Genomic DNA, 12,964 nt, shown 5'->3' with positions numbered 1-12,964 from the left:
TTAATCTGTGACGAAGCCTTGCTGCTCGCAAGGTGAAGTGCAATAAACCATTTCTTTCATGCGAAATCACAAAATCTGTCGGTCGACATGACTATACCAGCTCGTTGGTTATTTGGATGTTCACCAGTATAAGGTAAAACACTGTGCAAAATTACACGTTTAGTATGGGCGCCCTTCATACGAGAATACAGGCCACACAACACAGCGGGAAAATATCTCTATCGCGCATGGCGAAATGGGGTAACAGAGAGAATAACATTTCAGGAGTTAAACTGTGATGCACACCAGTTAGCTTACTTAGAGGAGCACAAGGAGTAAGACACAAACAGCGGTAAGATACGATTCGGCTACTGTACGTGCGCGCGCATTGAGGCTGAGTTTCATCTCGCTAATTTCCCTGTCTACTTCCTCCATAAATCTAGTCACCGCGGATGAGGGAACGATGTAAAAACATTCGGTTGCCACGCACTGTATGATGAAATCGACGACCTTGTGTTTCAACATGGTCTCTGAATGGACGTTCGTAATAAGGAATGATATATCATATCCCTGTGCAAAAATTAGAGCACGATGACCGCTCATGTTCGAGCAATACACTCACGAGGACGGGCTTCCTCCGCAGCACGACAAAACTCTCCGCTCTCTGCATTAAGAATCGCGTGAACTTGTGACACAGAATACGCTCGATTTCATCGGCTTGCTTAATCTTAATACTCATGCGTATTGAGTTCACGGATGGCTCGATCAAGACGCGTTCGTTCTCATTGCGTGATATGGTCAGTGGGTTCAGGAGAACCTCCTTGGAGCCCCTGCAACCGATCGCCATGAGTACACGCAATGATGACACGAGACATACGGTTATACCTAACTTCTACTTCTGGCTTGTTGTGTCGTTCAACGACCTAGGCCATGGTGAGCTCGTAAATGTGTCAGACAGCATGTTATCATGATTACTTGTGACGAAAAGTTCTCAAGCGTTAGAGCCGCTGTTAAAGTTGATTTGACAGCTGAGAGGTACGGCCTGAGTGTGTTCGACTTTGGTCCGTCAGTAGGCATCGGCCATATATTCTGATAATCGACCTACCATTGAGTCTTGAAGCTTGAGGGAATCTAAAGAATGCGGAGTCTGAATATATGTACCAGTACATAATAACCAATTCGGAAAGAGCGCGTCCCTTTCAGGAAACGCGTCCTCGTCAAAAATTTCGAGTTCTGTTCCGTCTTAAGAACAAACCACTACCACTAATGACTTCTGTCGCTGTTTGGCAAGTTTTTTTAAGCTTTGATCTTTGCTACATCTTACTTTTTTGCAGGAGCATCTTGTTGACGCCAGGTCAGAAGGAGACAATCGTCCCTCAGGCAGACCTGCAGATCAAGAACGCCGCTCTTGGAGAAAACTTATCTGATGAGTCTGGCAGAACGACCGTCAAGTTAACTTACCAAAATCCTGCAAAAATTGATGACGAAGAGGAAGATGAAGTTGACGAAGAGTTTCCAGAAGATGAGATAACCACTGTTCTCTGTTCGCTAACTGCTGGCAAGGTCAGTGGCATAACACGCCTTTTTTCATTTTAGTACGCGGTTAACGTGCCATTTTTACACAGATTGAGCAGTCAGTATGCGACCTCATTCTCGAGAGCGATGAGGAGTATACCTTCGAGCTCACCGGAAAAAAGTAAGCAGTGTTCAAGCTATTATTGACCAATACAGCTCATGCATGTTCCTCCATCCAGCGCCGTCTACCTCTATGGAAACTACATTGGTAAGCCTCAAGTTCCTTGGCATCTATTAGACTTCAATAACGCGTGCCACGGTATAGATCAGAATGCCAACCAACCACCTTATGATTCTGACATGGACTCTGACATGAGTGACGAGGAGGCCTACAACCTGGATGATGTCAGCTCAGACGTCGAGGTACATCCTGATGAGCTTGAAGGTCTCGAGGGTGATGCCGGGTGAGTACGCTACCGTCAGTCGTTCCGCATTATGTACCTAACCGTGGTAGGCGCTTCGAGGAATTGTCTGAGGATGAGCCAAAGGCAGAAGAGCCCAAGCCGTCGAAACGTCCCCGTGATGACGCCATGGATACCGACGAGCAACCTGCCGAGAAGGTTTCCAAAAAAAAGAAGGCGAAGAAGCAGAAGGGTGAAGACGGTAAGGCAATCCCTGTTACCGTCGAGGAAAAGGCAGCCGAGCCCAAGGGTGAGAAGGAAGAGAAGAAAGTTGACAAGAAGGAGAAGAAAAAGCAAAAGGCTGAGGAGAAGGCTTACAAAGAGCTTGCCGGTGGGGTCAAGATTCGAGATGTGAAAAGTGGTGATGGCAAGACTGCCAAGAATGGCGCTAGAGTTTCCATGCGCTACATCGGAAAATTGCAGAACGGAACGGTCTTTGATAAGAACACTCAGGGCAAACCCGTAAGCTGTCACTAGGTTTCTTGCTTGTCAAACATATTTCACTGTGCTACAGTTTACCTTCAAGCTCGGAACAGGTGATGTAATCAAAGGTTAGCTGCTTTGGCTTGTGGTCTTGTGTTCATCATTAACGTCGTGTCAGGTTGGGACGTCGGAGTGGCCGGCATGCAGATTGGTGGGGAACGTGAGATTATTGTACCACCAGCAATGGGTTATGGTGCACGGAAGATGTCTGACATCCCTGCCAACTCCACTCTGATCTTTGGTGAGTAGTTCCTCTATGTGACGAAGGTCCTGTCGCTTATTAAAATGTAGAGGTGAAATGTCTGGAGATCAAGTAAAATGGTATTGCATATCTTAGTATACGGTAGTATACTTGTGGTTGGTATCTGCTGGCATATCTGTTGACCGCGGTTATGACTTGCACTGCTTTGCGATCCGTTGATCCGGATACGAATGATGTTGTCTCCCCAAGGCCAACGCCAATTGGGAAAGTGGCTTGGAACTCCTCCCAACACCCTGAGCCCATGCCAATCAAATGGGTTTGTAGGATGGAGATAAAGATATCCGCATTCCTCTGTCCAGGCACAACCCGAGGAGACCGGGCAACCCCGAGTCATAGGGATATAATATGGGTTTTCCGAGATAACCTACAGCTATGGTTAATCCGCAACACCGGACTCGGCAGGATGATGTTGACCCATGACCTGATTGCCGGATAGGTTTAACCCTAACGCTTCGGTTACGACTGACTCAATTTTGGGCCCAGTATGCTTCCTGGCCACCCTGGCTGAGAGGATGATGCGGCTACGTATACATTTAAGGGTGTTGACGTGATTAGGAACGCTCATACCGCATGCGGTTAATGGGTTGGTGTTGAAAAAAGAAAGAGATAGACATAAACTAGCTTGCAGCTTCCCAAAGCGTTGTGTCTCCTAGAGTGGTACATATGATCCGTGTTACTATGCAGGAGCGCAACGATCTGCGGCGTAAGCATCTTGATCAGCTCCTGCATAATTGGTGTACAGCACTAAAAATTATGTCTGCTCGGCAGGTGATGCTAGCGAACCTTGCGGACAGTCTATACAAGCGAACCCTGCGGACAGTCTATCCAAGCGAAAATTTCTTGGACGATCAAGCTGCATCGACGCAGGTGGCAGAAACCTTTCGAACCATATGTTGGCGGTGGCAGAATGACAGAGAGGTGATACTACGCAGCAATTGTTTATAGAGCAGGCTTCGTGAGTCGAGGCTGCAATAGAATAGAGGACGTGTGGGTGATTATCAGAAATCGCTCCTGACAAGTTCTTGGGCGGACGTAAGCCGCGAGGCTCTGGGTGAACTGGAACCTTTTGTCAGACGCGGTATACTCTTGGCGATAGTAGTGATTGTAGTCACCGATCAGCGCGCGGGTTTTTCTCTTCCATTGCCATCGTCGGGTCATGCAATTTGACATAAGCTCCGGGTGATCCTGCCGTCAAGTGGTAATCGCCCAGTTGTAGCCCTTGGCAGCAGTAACGAAGGATAGCAATTACTGTGCCGTAGTGACCATGAGATGCCTGCGCCCAACGCCGATATAGTGTTTGGAAAACGCCTGGAATATTAATGCTTCCGTGTGGTTAGACAACATGGGAGGCAAAATAAAATTTTGAGATGAGAAATGTCGTGTTCAAGAATCTGACAGCGGGTGACTGATCAGCGTCCGCAAGTGGTACAAGACTACTTGGCTTTGAGCTCTAGAGCAAACCTCGTAGATCGTCGATGGAGCACTGGTTGCCAAGATCCCTTTTTCGAAAATGAGGCTTGTCGACCTGACGAGTGGTACGGAGTTCTAGAGACCTATTTTGAGATAGATCAGAATGCAATCGTTGCCGATGTGGAGTGTGCAGTGTCGAGATACCGCCAGCGGTGGTTAGAATGGCAGAACCCAAGGACAACCCCGAAACTCATATGCACCTGAAGACCAAGTTACTGGAGTGGCACAATCGATGGTGGAAAGGACCTATGGGAAAGATCTCAGATAAGAAAGAAAAAAAAGTTGTCGACTGTCGGACTGGGCTCTGTTTTATTGGCTAAATTCAAAAAAGTCCTTAAACTAGCCCAAAGAAACTCACACAATTTCACAGAAGGAGGAAGGAAACTGCCTGATCTCGCAACAGGTTACAGCATGTTGGACACGTTCCTATACAGGCTAAGATTTCCGAGAAGATGGTTATCATACGTGCCAAATGGGCGACCTCGCACATAACTTGCCAGCAGTGATGATGATCGCGGAGAAAGCTCTAGCTTGATCAAAAATTGTAAGCACTCGAGTCTCAAATGTCATCAGCCTCGAGGTCCTTTTGACTCTCACCGTTTGTGATTTATTTGTCCATCAAATCGTTTCATGATAACCTGATGGAATCCACTAACCCGTACTTCGACAAGTGGACAATCGGAGATCACATTTCCCTGCGCAAGCCAGGCCACAATAGACCACAATCCGCGGTCTATAAATGAGCGACAAGGTCGAGACAGAGTGAGCTTTAACCCTCCTGCCCGCCCTCATTGTTTCATCTTCCATGTGTCTCTAGAATCCGTACCTTCAGATCCTTGTAGATCAAAGACGAATTCCCTCTTCACAGTTACGAGGTTGAAGATCGGTGGAACCTCCATTCACACCCTCAGGCTTGGTCAAGGCTAGAACTCGGGATACCCACCCTGCGTGTATTACTTGCACTTTGTGCGATGTATGTATGTGCTCGTCCATGGTCAGGGGCGCTTCTTTCCCATCTGTACTGCAGGCATATGCCCCGCATACAAAGGATTCTGCTCCAGTACATACCATGGGAATGGAAGATGCCCAGGACCATGGTACAGTGGATAGCAGCATCGTCACGGTGACCGTATCAGCCACGTGAAGTATCCTGATGGGCTGCGGACGTTTCAGCACATCTGCGTGCATGTATCAGTGGACTCCACGTTATGGCGATTCCAAGAGGTTTTCCTACAACTAGAAAGACGAATTACTGATTAGTGAGCGCTAGTTCAGCGTAATTAGAAGGTGCGTAACTCTGTGCATACTTTTGAAACGAGCTGATAGTAAAGTAGGTCCATTGATTGTTCTGATTGTACGATTGGTCAAGGTCCAGTTGGTGCCACATTCAAATGAAGCCATGAAATTAATGACGGACTTGGTTAAGAAAGTTCCCATTTTACTTCACTGCCGTCAACAGCCGCCGGGAAAACTGATGCATCACAGAGTACTCTGTACGTACGTACTACCAGCCCAATATCTTTGTTCTGTCCAAGTCATTCACGCCTAGTAGAACATGATCATACCTATCTGAAAATCTTCGATGGCGAGTCAATGACAGAGAAAGGGAAGGAGAGGGCAAGGTTGCCTGGGAACGACCTCAGCAAAGGTGAGAACTTGAAGGTTCCGTACGTCGGCTCTACTAGTACTAGTAGCAGGCATCCTTCAACCTGAAAGACAATCACTCCAGCTTTGACCAGCGCCGCATTGTCTACAAGGTGTGCGGACCAAGGGCAATCACGGGCTGTAATCTTTGACTGCGTAGTAGTCATTCGGCAGAATTCGATGCTTTCAACGTTCTCCCCCCAATCTTACACCAACCATACATTCATGCGTTCTTCGGGCGCAAATATTTTGGTGGTTCTGACTGGCATCTGTCCCGACGCACCATACTTCATGCACATGGCTTCAAGGTATGCATCCCAAGCGCGCCTAACATACTGAAAGGATTTTTCGACATATAGATTTCAGTTCATTCAACTAACGTAACACTCACCCAGATCGGCATCGGTGCAGGGACAAGAACTTGCGGTCGAAAAACACTCAGAAGTTCATTGATGATACATAATTAGGCACATCCCTCCTGCCATTGTATGCATACCAGAATAAAAGTCCCGAATCTCAGAGGTTTTGGCGGTGCGTTGAGCCATCATTGATATCGATAAGTCATGGATCCCGCCACACATGGATGACATGGTCACTAGTGTCTGATTGTGCATGATAAAAGCCCTGATGGCGATGATAGTTGCTGACTGACGGTCCCGAAGGTGACGAGATGGTCAGTAACCCTCTGCGTAGTGCTGAAATTGCATATTTCTTGTCAAAACATCTCTTCTCCCGCCTCCTGACAGTCATTAATAAGGAAGACAGACCACAGAAACCCAGCAACTCCGCGGCAGAAATCCCGCACGATTAAATAAGTCCGCTGGCGCGGAGACAGAGTGAGTTCTGGATTCCCTTCCAAAGCTGCCCCAAGCACCAAACTCAAGTCGGCGATACTCGGACAAGGTTTGGTGCACCAATGTCTACTAGTTCAAGAATAGTTACTTTACCTCCTCGTGTGCAAGTTATTGCCAGGGCTTCAAACCAGAACTGGTAATCGTCGCAACCAGAACTAACTTCATATTTAGATAAGTTGATTTACTACATGTGATCCCGGGATGGTCCCGGATGGATGCGAATGTGTATGCTGCAGTATGCATAGAAGCAAACATGATTGTGCATTATAATGCCAGTCCAAGCGACTCTTCCTCCTTTCGTGCACTCGACCGAGTGGAAGGGAACCGTGAGGCATATATCTCACGGTTTCTCCATGCGTATATGCCTCGTACATTGTACATGTACCCCGTGCTTGATATCCCGGACGAAAGAACTTGAGAAGGGCCTAAAGAAAGTAAACATATCACGAATTAGCTTCCAAGCCTCTCAAACAGATGACCCACCCCATTCTGACCCCACAACAACTCCTTATTAATATCTGCTTGGGCGTAGGGCGACCCTGCGGAAGCAGCGTCAGACGCGTAGATGGCTCAAAGGACGTCACTACTCATCAATTTTTTCGTCTGTATATCGGATGTTGCTTGTGGTTGGATGAACGAATTAATTCGCAGTATTCTGGAGAAACTCGTGGAAGGATCGCGGGCTTCTAAGGTCAGCAGTCCAGGCCACCCACGATCGCATGGTACGAGTCATCAAATAGACCATTGCGGAAGGGCCCATGTAGAAGTACACTTCCTTTGGCACGTTCGAGACAGCCAAAAACAAATTGCCGATATGGGGGATAAAAATTAGAGATCGATGGCCTAAAAGACATCGGAGGTCGAGTAAGAGATTCGGGGTTTCTGCGTAAATGTGATAATACTCCGCGAGCACGCAAAAGACACAAAACAGAAACAAATACCCTCCAGTTGAGTCGAGAATAACTTGAAGATGCTAGACTGGTGCTGCCTTGAAACTAATAATGGGAGGCATTCATCACCTGAGAAAAGACTCCATTTCCGTCGACTTCCAGGCCATCTATGAGGTCTGGCGCAAATTTTCCACTCGTGTTACGCAGGGTCAAAGTCTATTCTGGAGGACAGGGAGGAAGGCAACCTCCGCCAATAACTTACGAATGGATCAATCACTGCGGAACCCCACGCGCATAAGAAGAACACAACACATTTTCGCGTTGCTCACCCCTACAAGATAAGCGACCCTGCTCTAAATAGTGGCAGCCGAGGCCCAAGATCCCTTCTGATCAGAAACCACGCTCCGCTGGATCGTCGCTTGTTTAGTGCTGTACATCATTGTTCTCCGGGAGGAGAGCGAGCTCCCCAAAATTATGGTGGCCACGGTATCTTTGGAGTCATTCAATCTGTTATATGACAGAAGACACGAGCATTCCTACCCTCTTTCGTTCGGTATCATGGAGCAGATATTTCCGGGGTGCACCCACATGGATATGGCCGTGAGTGACTGGCTTAGATTGAATGAAACTTACTCATATAAAAGCAGGACGAGCCCTCCGTTTCCTTGGATGTCGCAGCCCACTCTTCAAAGTGATATCCTGTGCTATGGTCAGACTCCCTTCCCTCCCATATGTATTCTTGTGCTTAAGCCTCTTGCTTTATGGCTGCAGCGAGTTCTACATACCATGGGAATGGAAGGGGGTTTTGACCAGTGTTCAGGGATCCACCACCCGCCCTAGTCACTGTATCTTCTACAAAATCAAGTTACGTTGAGGACGCTGATTATGATTACGCACAGCATAGATTATATTCAAGATGGTTGTCTGTACGAATCAACCATGCGGCGCGGTGGATGTTTTTGATTTTGGGAGCCGCGCAGGTATTAAAAGTGGTGCGCCCGCCCGCGCTACATTGTACCGCTTCGAGTGCGCGGGGTCTTTTGCAGTAAGTTCAGTTTTTGTGTTTCTATGAGCGAGACAGCACCGCGTATTGTTTAATTAAAGGCACTATACCCGGTCTGTATACTGGAGCGCGCCACAGGTTCTCAAGATTATATGTCAGCAAATTGCTTCCCGCCTTCAGGGTACCGGGTACGTATCCTTTGCAGAAGTTGTTGTCGGCGGTAGAGGGGTATTGGATTCGCATTCTAGATTTACCATGTCTCGCATGCTAGCCTGTCCAATCCATCGGAGTCGTCTTTGTATCTGAATTCTTGAATGCTCGTCTCAGCATTGCTACTCCAAAGTCGGTCGACAGGTACTGGATCAAAGTCCGAACACGATGGTCCTTCGATCGGCAATTGACAAGAAAGTCGGGTGCGACTAGTGAATCATGCTTGGTTGAAGAGCAACGAGCTGCGGTTAATGACAAGAGACAAAGTATGGTGCTTTGGTTTGTAAAATCAATGATCTATTGCATGAGTCACGTCACGGATTTCTTGACAGCCTGAATGGGAAACCTCAGGCTATTCGGGGCTAGAGCTGACTCTTTGAGAGAAGTATACTATGATGTCGCTCGAAACAGAGCAGATCAAAGTATTGATGCTGGCTGACGGTCTGAGCTTTCTCAATCAACTTGTTTTGTAGCAGAAGCACTGAGGCAGTGTGAGGTGTGTGTGCATGCACGAACATCATGAAAATTCATGATGCACGACATGAACCATCGTGAGTATAGATGGGCTATTGAACTTGCTCAAATTTTTGTCACCAAATGTCATTCAGAAAATTAACCACGAGGCGCGGAACCGCAATTCGATCGAGGATCAGATACCCTTACCCTCGCGATGCCATGATTCAAGAAATCATCCAATTCAAGAAAGTCTTTTCGTTGCGATGAAGATCAACATTTTAGGGTATTAAGACCTCGAGGACATTCAACAAGAAGCCTGATAGATCGGAGACTTCATATGAGAATAGAATTAAAAAGTACTATCAGACACTGAGAGGCTATAAACTGTTACGAGTGTGGGCGGCCATGAAGGTTTCGAGCACCCTGCAGGTTCTGTGGGTGCTCAGGCGTTCATATTGCAGAACAAGTTGAGTTGATATACATTAGAGTACACAGCCAAAGTTGTACCAACGTATGACGCATGCGCTGACTATCTTGACTCTGCTGCATGCTTCGATCGTCCTATGTTTCGCGTACTTGATGTATGAGTGTGCCGCACATCACAAGCAAAGACTCTCAATAAAAGGGTGACCATAGTTGAGAGCAAACTCCGCGAGCGTCCTCGCGGAGTCGCCATGCCAAAACACATTGATGTAACGCCCCAAACGTCATAAAACACTGATTCAATCAGTATTAAGTACAAAAGCAATACTGTGACAAAAAAGGGAGATTCCAAGATGCAGTTTGAGAAAGTTCGGCGGCATATCAGGCCCACCGTCCTGGGACTACAGGGTGCGATGACGAAAGCCCCCCATCAACCGCGATGTTCTGTCCATTGACATAACTCGATTCATCTTTGTCAGGGTACAGATCAGATCTGGATCGCTTTTCACGGAGGAATGTGTTCTTACCCGAAGCCAAAAACAAGCTCATGTGAGCAATTTCTGCAAGACGCGATAAACTGAGTGCACATGATCACAGCACGAGGTCCATACCTTGAGCGACGCCGAAGCGGCCCATCGGGTTTAATTGTCCAATCTTGCTCTCCCTGCCTCGTTGGCGAGCGGCATCGAACATGTCCTTGGTCATATTGGTCTCGATCAGGCCCGGACAGATTGTGTTTACACGGATGTCAGTCTTCTGAAGTTGATATACGCTTGTCTTCGCGATCGAGTTCACGCTGCGATCCAAAATGAGTTTCTCTGCTTAGAACAATGATCGAAACATTACGCCGCCTTGCTTGCGCTATCTGATCATAGGTCAGTCATAGTATGAAGAGAATAGAGGAACGGGACTCACAGTCTATGGTCCCTGCCCCGGACCGCAACCCTGCCACTGTAGTGTTTTGCTAGAAACATACACAGTAATGCGATAGGGAAGAAGAAACGTACCAGATGCAGTCAAAATGATACTTCCTCCACTAACTTCTTTCCCTTTCGACGGATTGGTCTTCATCATCGCGTCGGAACCGTGTTTGACAGCAAGGAAGCAGCTGTTAATTTATTGTTTCTGGTTAAACCAAGCATTATGACAAACAATACAGAAAACTGACGACAATGTATTGACTCGCATGCTTTCCATGAAATTTTCTGCAGTCACATCGGGAAGCGACCTATTACTTGCGAAACCAGCCTTTCGAGCGTATTTGAGCGCAAGATGAAGTTTTGTCTATCGAAACTGACACATACGTTGGCAAAGAATACATCCAATCGACCTTCATCTTGTAATGCTTGTTCACAGACAGCTGCTATGGCAGTCTCGTTTGCTGCGTCGGCTTGAATTGTGGTCACCTGTGACATATTTAGTTATTAGACGCAAGGAATATCAGGACCCTACTTTGACGTCCGGATATGAGTTCTCGATAGTTGACTTGAGCTCAGGCAGGTTCTCTGGCGAGAAATCGAGCAAGTATAGATGAGTCGCTCCTGCGAATATCGAAATATAAATTGTGACGGGCGCTACTTCCAGAAGGTGATAGTCCACGGACCTTCATGCGCGAACAGGAACGCAGAAGCACGGCTGGTGCAAATTACAGGTCAAGTTGTTGCACTAATCAATGACTGAGTATTTACCCTATGCCATGCAATGATCCAACACCAGTGATAATGCAAGTTTTACCTTTGAGTCGCTGCCCGCGCGGAGAGTTCGAGAGGTGCGATTGAATTTGCTTGATGCGGAAAAGAGTGCGCTGATGATGTTCTTCTGCGCTGGGTTGCCTTCCTTGAACAGCGTTTGGATGAGAAGGCATATTGAGTTTGGGTGAGACTACTAGTTTGCTCTTCATATAACTTCGGCGCGTTTCACCGAGCTCTTATTGTAACCGAAAACGAGTAAAACAATATTATTCATGGGAACTGTAATTAGATTCTTGGGAAGGCGAAGACGAAATACGCAGAAAATTCGGTATAGACAAATAGAATCGGACGCACGACATATCTAAGTAAAAGGGTCAAGACATATGGCTCTGAAAAATATCCACCAATGTCACTACGCTCGGTCAAACTAGTTTACTCTTGTCCAATGAATATCAACCAGTGATAGAGTCAAGGGAGACCTCTTGACGGACGAGATGAGTGTCTAAAGTGGCCGATCGCGATACACATTATTGGAATAGGTGGGGCAGTAGGACCAGACTCCCTCTTGAGGTGAGAGGTAGCTAGGGTCCTGGTAGTCATCTCTATGTATCTGCGTGTAATCTGCAGCATGTTGTCCCGTCATCTCCTGATGAAAAGGCTGATGATATTCACCCGGCGGTCCATAAGTGTGATGTACTGGAGATGAGCCGAAGGAATTAGTTGAAGAAGAACTTCCACCAGACAGTGGAGGATCTTGATGATCCGCTGTATCCGAAGTCCTGAAGTCGTAGTATGTGGCAGGGTAACCAGGGAACTGCGATAAGCCATCGCTACCACTCGAGGTGCGAGGGCGTTTAAAAGCGGTGGAGTGAGAATACACGGGGGCATCAGGGGGCGGTTGGTCATCAAATTCGTCAGACATCAAACCAGGGCATTCGTTGGTAGATGAAATAGGTGTAGTCTGCGACACCGGTGTCTGTGGAGGCTCCTGTCGCCCTGTTGGTATCATTCTTTGAGAAGGATTGTAAGTCATGGCGGGGGTTTCCGGGACTACTTGCCTCCTGCGCTTGCGCGGAGGTGGAGAAGCCTTCTTCTCCCGATCTGAAAAAGACAGGGGTTTCTGCGTGAACAACGGTTTTAACTCCGCCTTCTGATTTCAGACGTTAGCCTTCACAGAAGAAAACGATGTACAGCAATTAGACGTACTGATTCTGGACGAATCGCGGCCGGCTGAAGAGCATGACTCCCCGAAGGAGTGGATGAAGGTGATGAATCCGAAGACGACGACGACGACGACGAAGCCTTTTGAGCGCGCTGCATGTCCTATCGAATAGAGAAGAGATAGTCTATGAACAAGAAGGTCAGCTGTAAGACCTGCAGCTGGCTGAAGGTTTTGGTTTTCTGAGAGAAATGCATTTTCAGCTGAGGATATATATCAGTTCGTCTAGTGGAGCATCATGATCAGTGTTGAGACTTGGCCACGTTTGCTGATAAAAACGCGACTGCCTTGTGCCAGGCCTGCGTAGCGCAAAAACAATGAGCGCAAGCTTGAGTGAAATGAGTTGTGCGGTTCATTGAACAAATTTCAATGCAAAGATAGTTTTGATACTCCGCTATCCGTTG

The 12,964-nt window shown here is 47.3% G+C and overlaps 4 protein-coding genes across 4 annotated transcripts; 1 reads left to right on the top strand and 3 right to left on the bottom strand.

Moving 5' to 3' along the window:
* Positions 1–862, bottom strand: EDB93DRAFT_905873 (uncharacterized protein). The gene is made up of 3 exons (XM_041457888.1): positions 602–862; positions 328–549; positions 1–272 (listed from the first exon to the last, which is right to left on the bottom strand). The coding sequence occupies exons 1-3, from the start codon at positions 824–826 to the stop codon at positions 261–263; spliced, it is 459 nt and encodes a 152-aa protein (XP_041302744.1). The 5' UTR covers positions 827–862; the 3' UTR covers positions 1–260.
* Positions 863–980: 118 nt separating this feature from the next.
* Positions 981–2,965, top strand: EDB93DRAFT_905504 (uncharacterized protein). Its single transcript, XM_041457887.1, has 9 exons — positions 981–1,265; positions 1,314–1,542; positions 1,605–1,675; positions 1,734–1,762; positions 1,820–1,958; positions 2,009–2,417; positions 2,470–2,506; positions 2,557–2,679; positions 2,730–2,965. Exons 1-9 carry the CDS (start codon positions 1,135–1,137, stop codon positions 2,753–2,755), a joined length of 1,194 nt encoding a protein of 397 aa, XP_041302743.1. The 5' UTR covers positions 981–1,134; the 3' UTR covers positions 2,756–2,965.
* Positions 2,966–9,606: 6,641 nt separating this feature from the next.
* On the bottom strand, positions 9,607–11,588 carry EDB93DRAFT_1176593 (uncharacterized protein). Its single transcript, XM_041450526.1, has 11 exons — positions 11,339–11,588; positions 11,254–11,285; positions 11,103–11,191; positions 10,955–11,056; positions 10,819–10,898; positions 10,658–10,758; positions 10,566–10,601; positions 10,497–10,515; positions 10,262–10,446; positions 10,178–10,210; positions 9,607–10,120 (listed from the first exon to the last, which is right to left on the bottom strand). The coding sequence occupies exons 1-11, from the start codon at positions 11,548–11,550 to the stop codon at positions 10,032–10,034; spliced, it is 978 nt and encodes a 325-aa protein (XP_041302742.1). The 5' UTR covers positions 11,551–11,588; the 3' UTR covers positions 9,607–10,031.
* On the bottom strand, positions 11,589–12,932 carry EDB93DRAFT_1340132 (uncharacterized protein). Its single transcript, XM_041455441.1, has 2 exons — positions 12,548–12,932; positions 11,589–12,491 (listed from the first exon to the last, which is right to left on the bottom strand). Exons 1-2 carry the CDS (start codon positions 12,659–12,661, stop codon positions 11,844–11,846), a joined length of 762 nt encoding a protein of 253 aa, XP_041302741.1. The 5' UTR covers positions 12,662–12,932; the 3' UTR covers positions 11,589–11,843.
* Between the last annotated feature and the right edge of the window lie 32 nt (positions 12,933–12,964).

This window comes from Suillus bovinus (assembly GCF_016758785.1).
Source record: "Suillus bovinus strain UH-Sbo-P2 chromosome Unknown EDB93scaffold_88, whole genome shotgun sequence".
NCBI classification, from domain to species: Eukaryota; Fungi; Basidiomycota; class Agaricomycetes; order Boletales; family Suillaceae; genus Suillus; species Suillus bovinus.
Note: the sequence above shows the minus strand (reverse complement) of the source record. Positions and strands in the feature narration are given on the sequence as shown.

Bases quoted from the DNA above. Each gene is read 5' to 3' on its own strand.
- EDB93DRAFT_905873 (XM_041457888.1), bottom strand. From the start codon at position 826: ATGGCGATCGGTTGCAGGGGCTCCAAGGAGGTTCTCCTGAACCCACTG. The intron at 550-601 runs GTGAGTGTATTG...ATTTTTGCACAG, and splicing joins TGCGGAGGAAGCCCGTCCTC to GGATATGATATATCATTCCT.
- EDB93DRAFT_905504 (XM_041457887.1), top strand. From the start codon at position 1,135: ATGTACCAGTACATAATAACCAATTCGGAAAGAGCGCGTCCCTTTCAG. The intron at 1,676-1,733 runs GTAAGCAGTGTT...TCCTCCATCCAG, and splicing joins TTCGAGCTCACCGGAAAAAA to CGCCGTCTACCTCTATGGAA. The intron at 2,680-2,729 runs GTGAGTAGTTCC...ATTAAAATGTAG, and splicing joins CAACTCCACTCTGATCTTTG to AGGTGAAATGTCTGGAGATC.
- EDB93DRAFT_1176593 (XM_041450526.1), bottom strand. From the start codon at position 11,550: ATGAAGAGCAAACTAGTAGTCTCACCCAAACTCAATATGCCTTCTCAT. The intron at 10,602-10,657 runs GTACGTTTCTTC...AAAACACTACAG, and splicing joins TATCATTTTGACTGCATCTG to TGGCAGGGTTGCGGTCCGGG. The intron at 10,211-10,261 runs GTATGGACCTCG...CGCGTCTTGCAG, and splicing joins CCGCTTCGGCGTCGCTCAAG to AAATTGCTCACATGAGCTTG.
- EDB93DRAFT_1340132 (XM_041455441.1), bottom strand. From the start codon at position 12,661: ATGCAGCGCGCTCAAAAGGCTTCGTCGTCGTCGTCGTCGTCTTCGGAT. The intron at 12,492-12,547 runs GTACGTCTAATT...GTCTGAAATCAG, and splicing joins CCGCGATTCGTCCAGAATCA to AAGGCGGAGTTAAAACCGTT.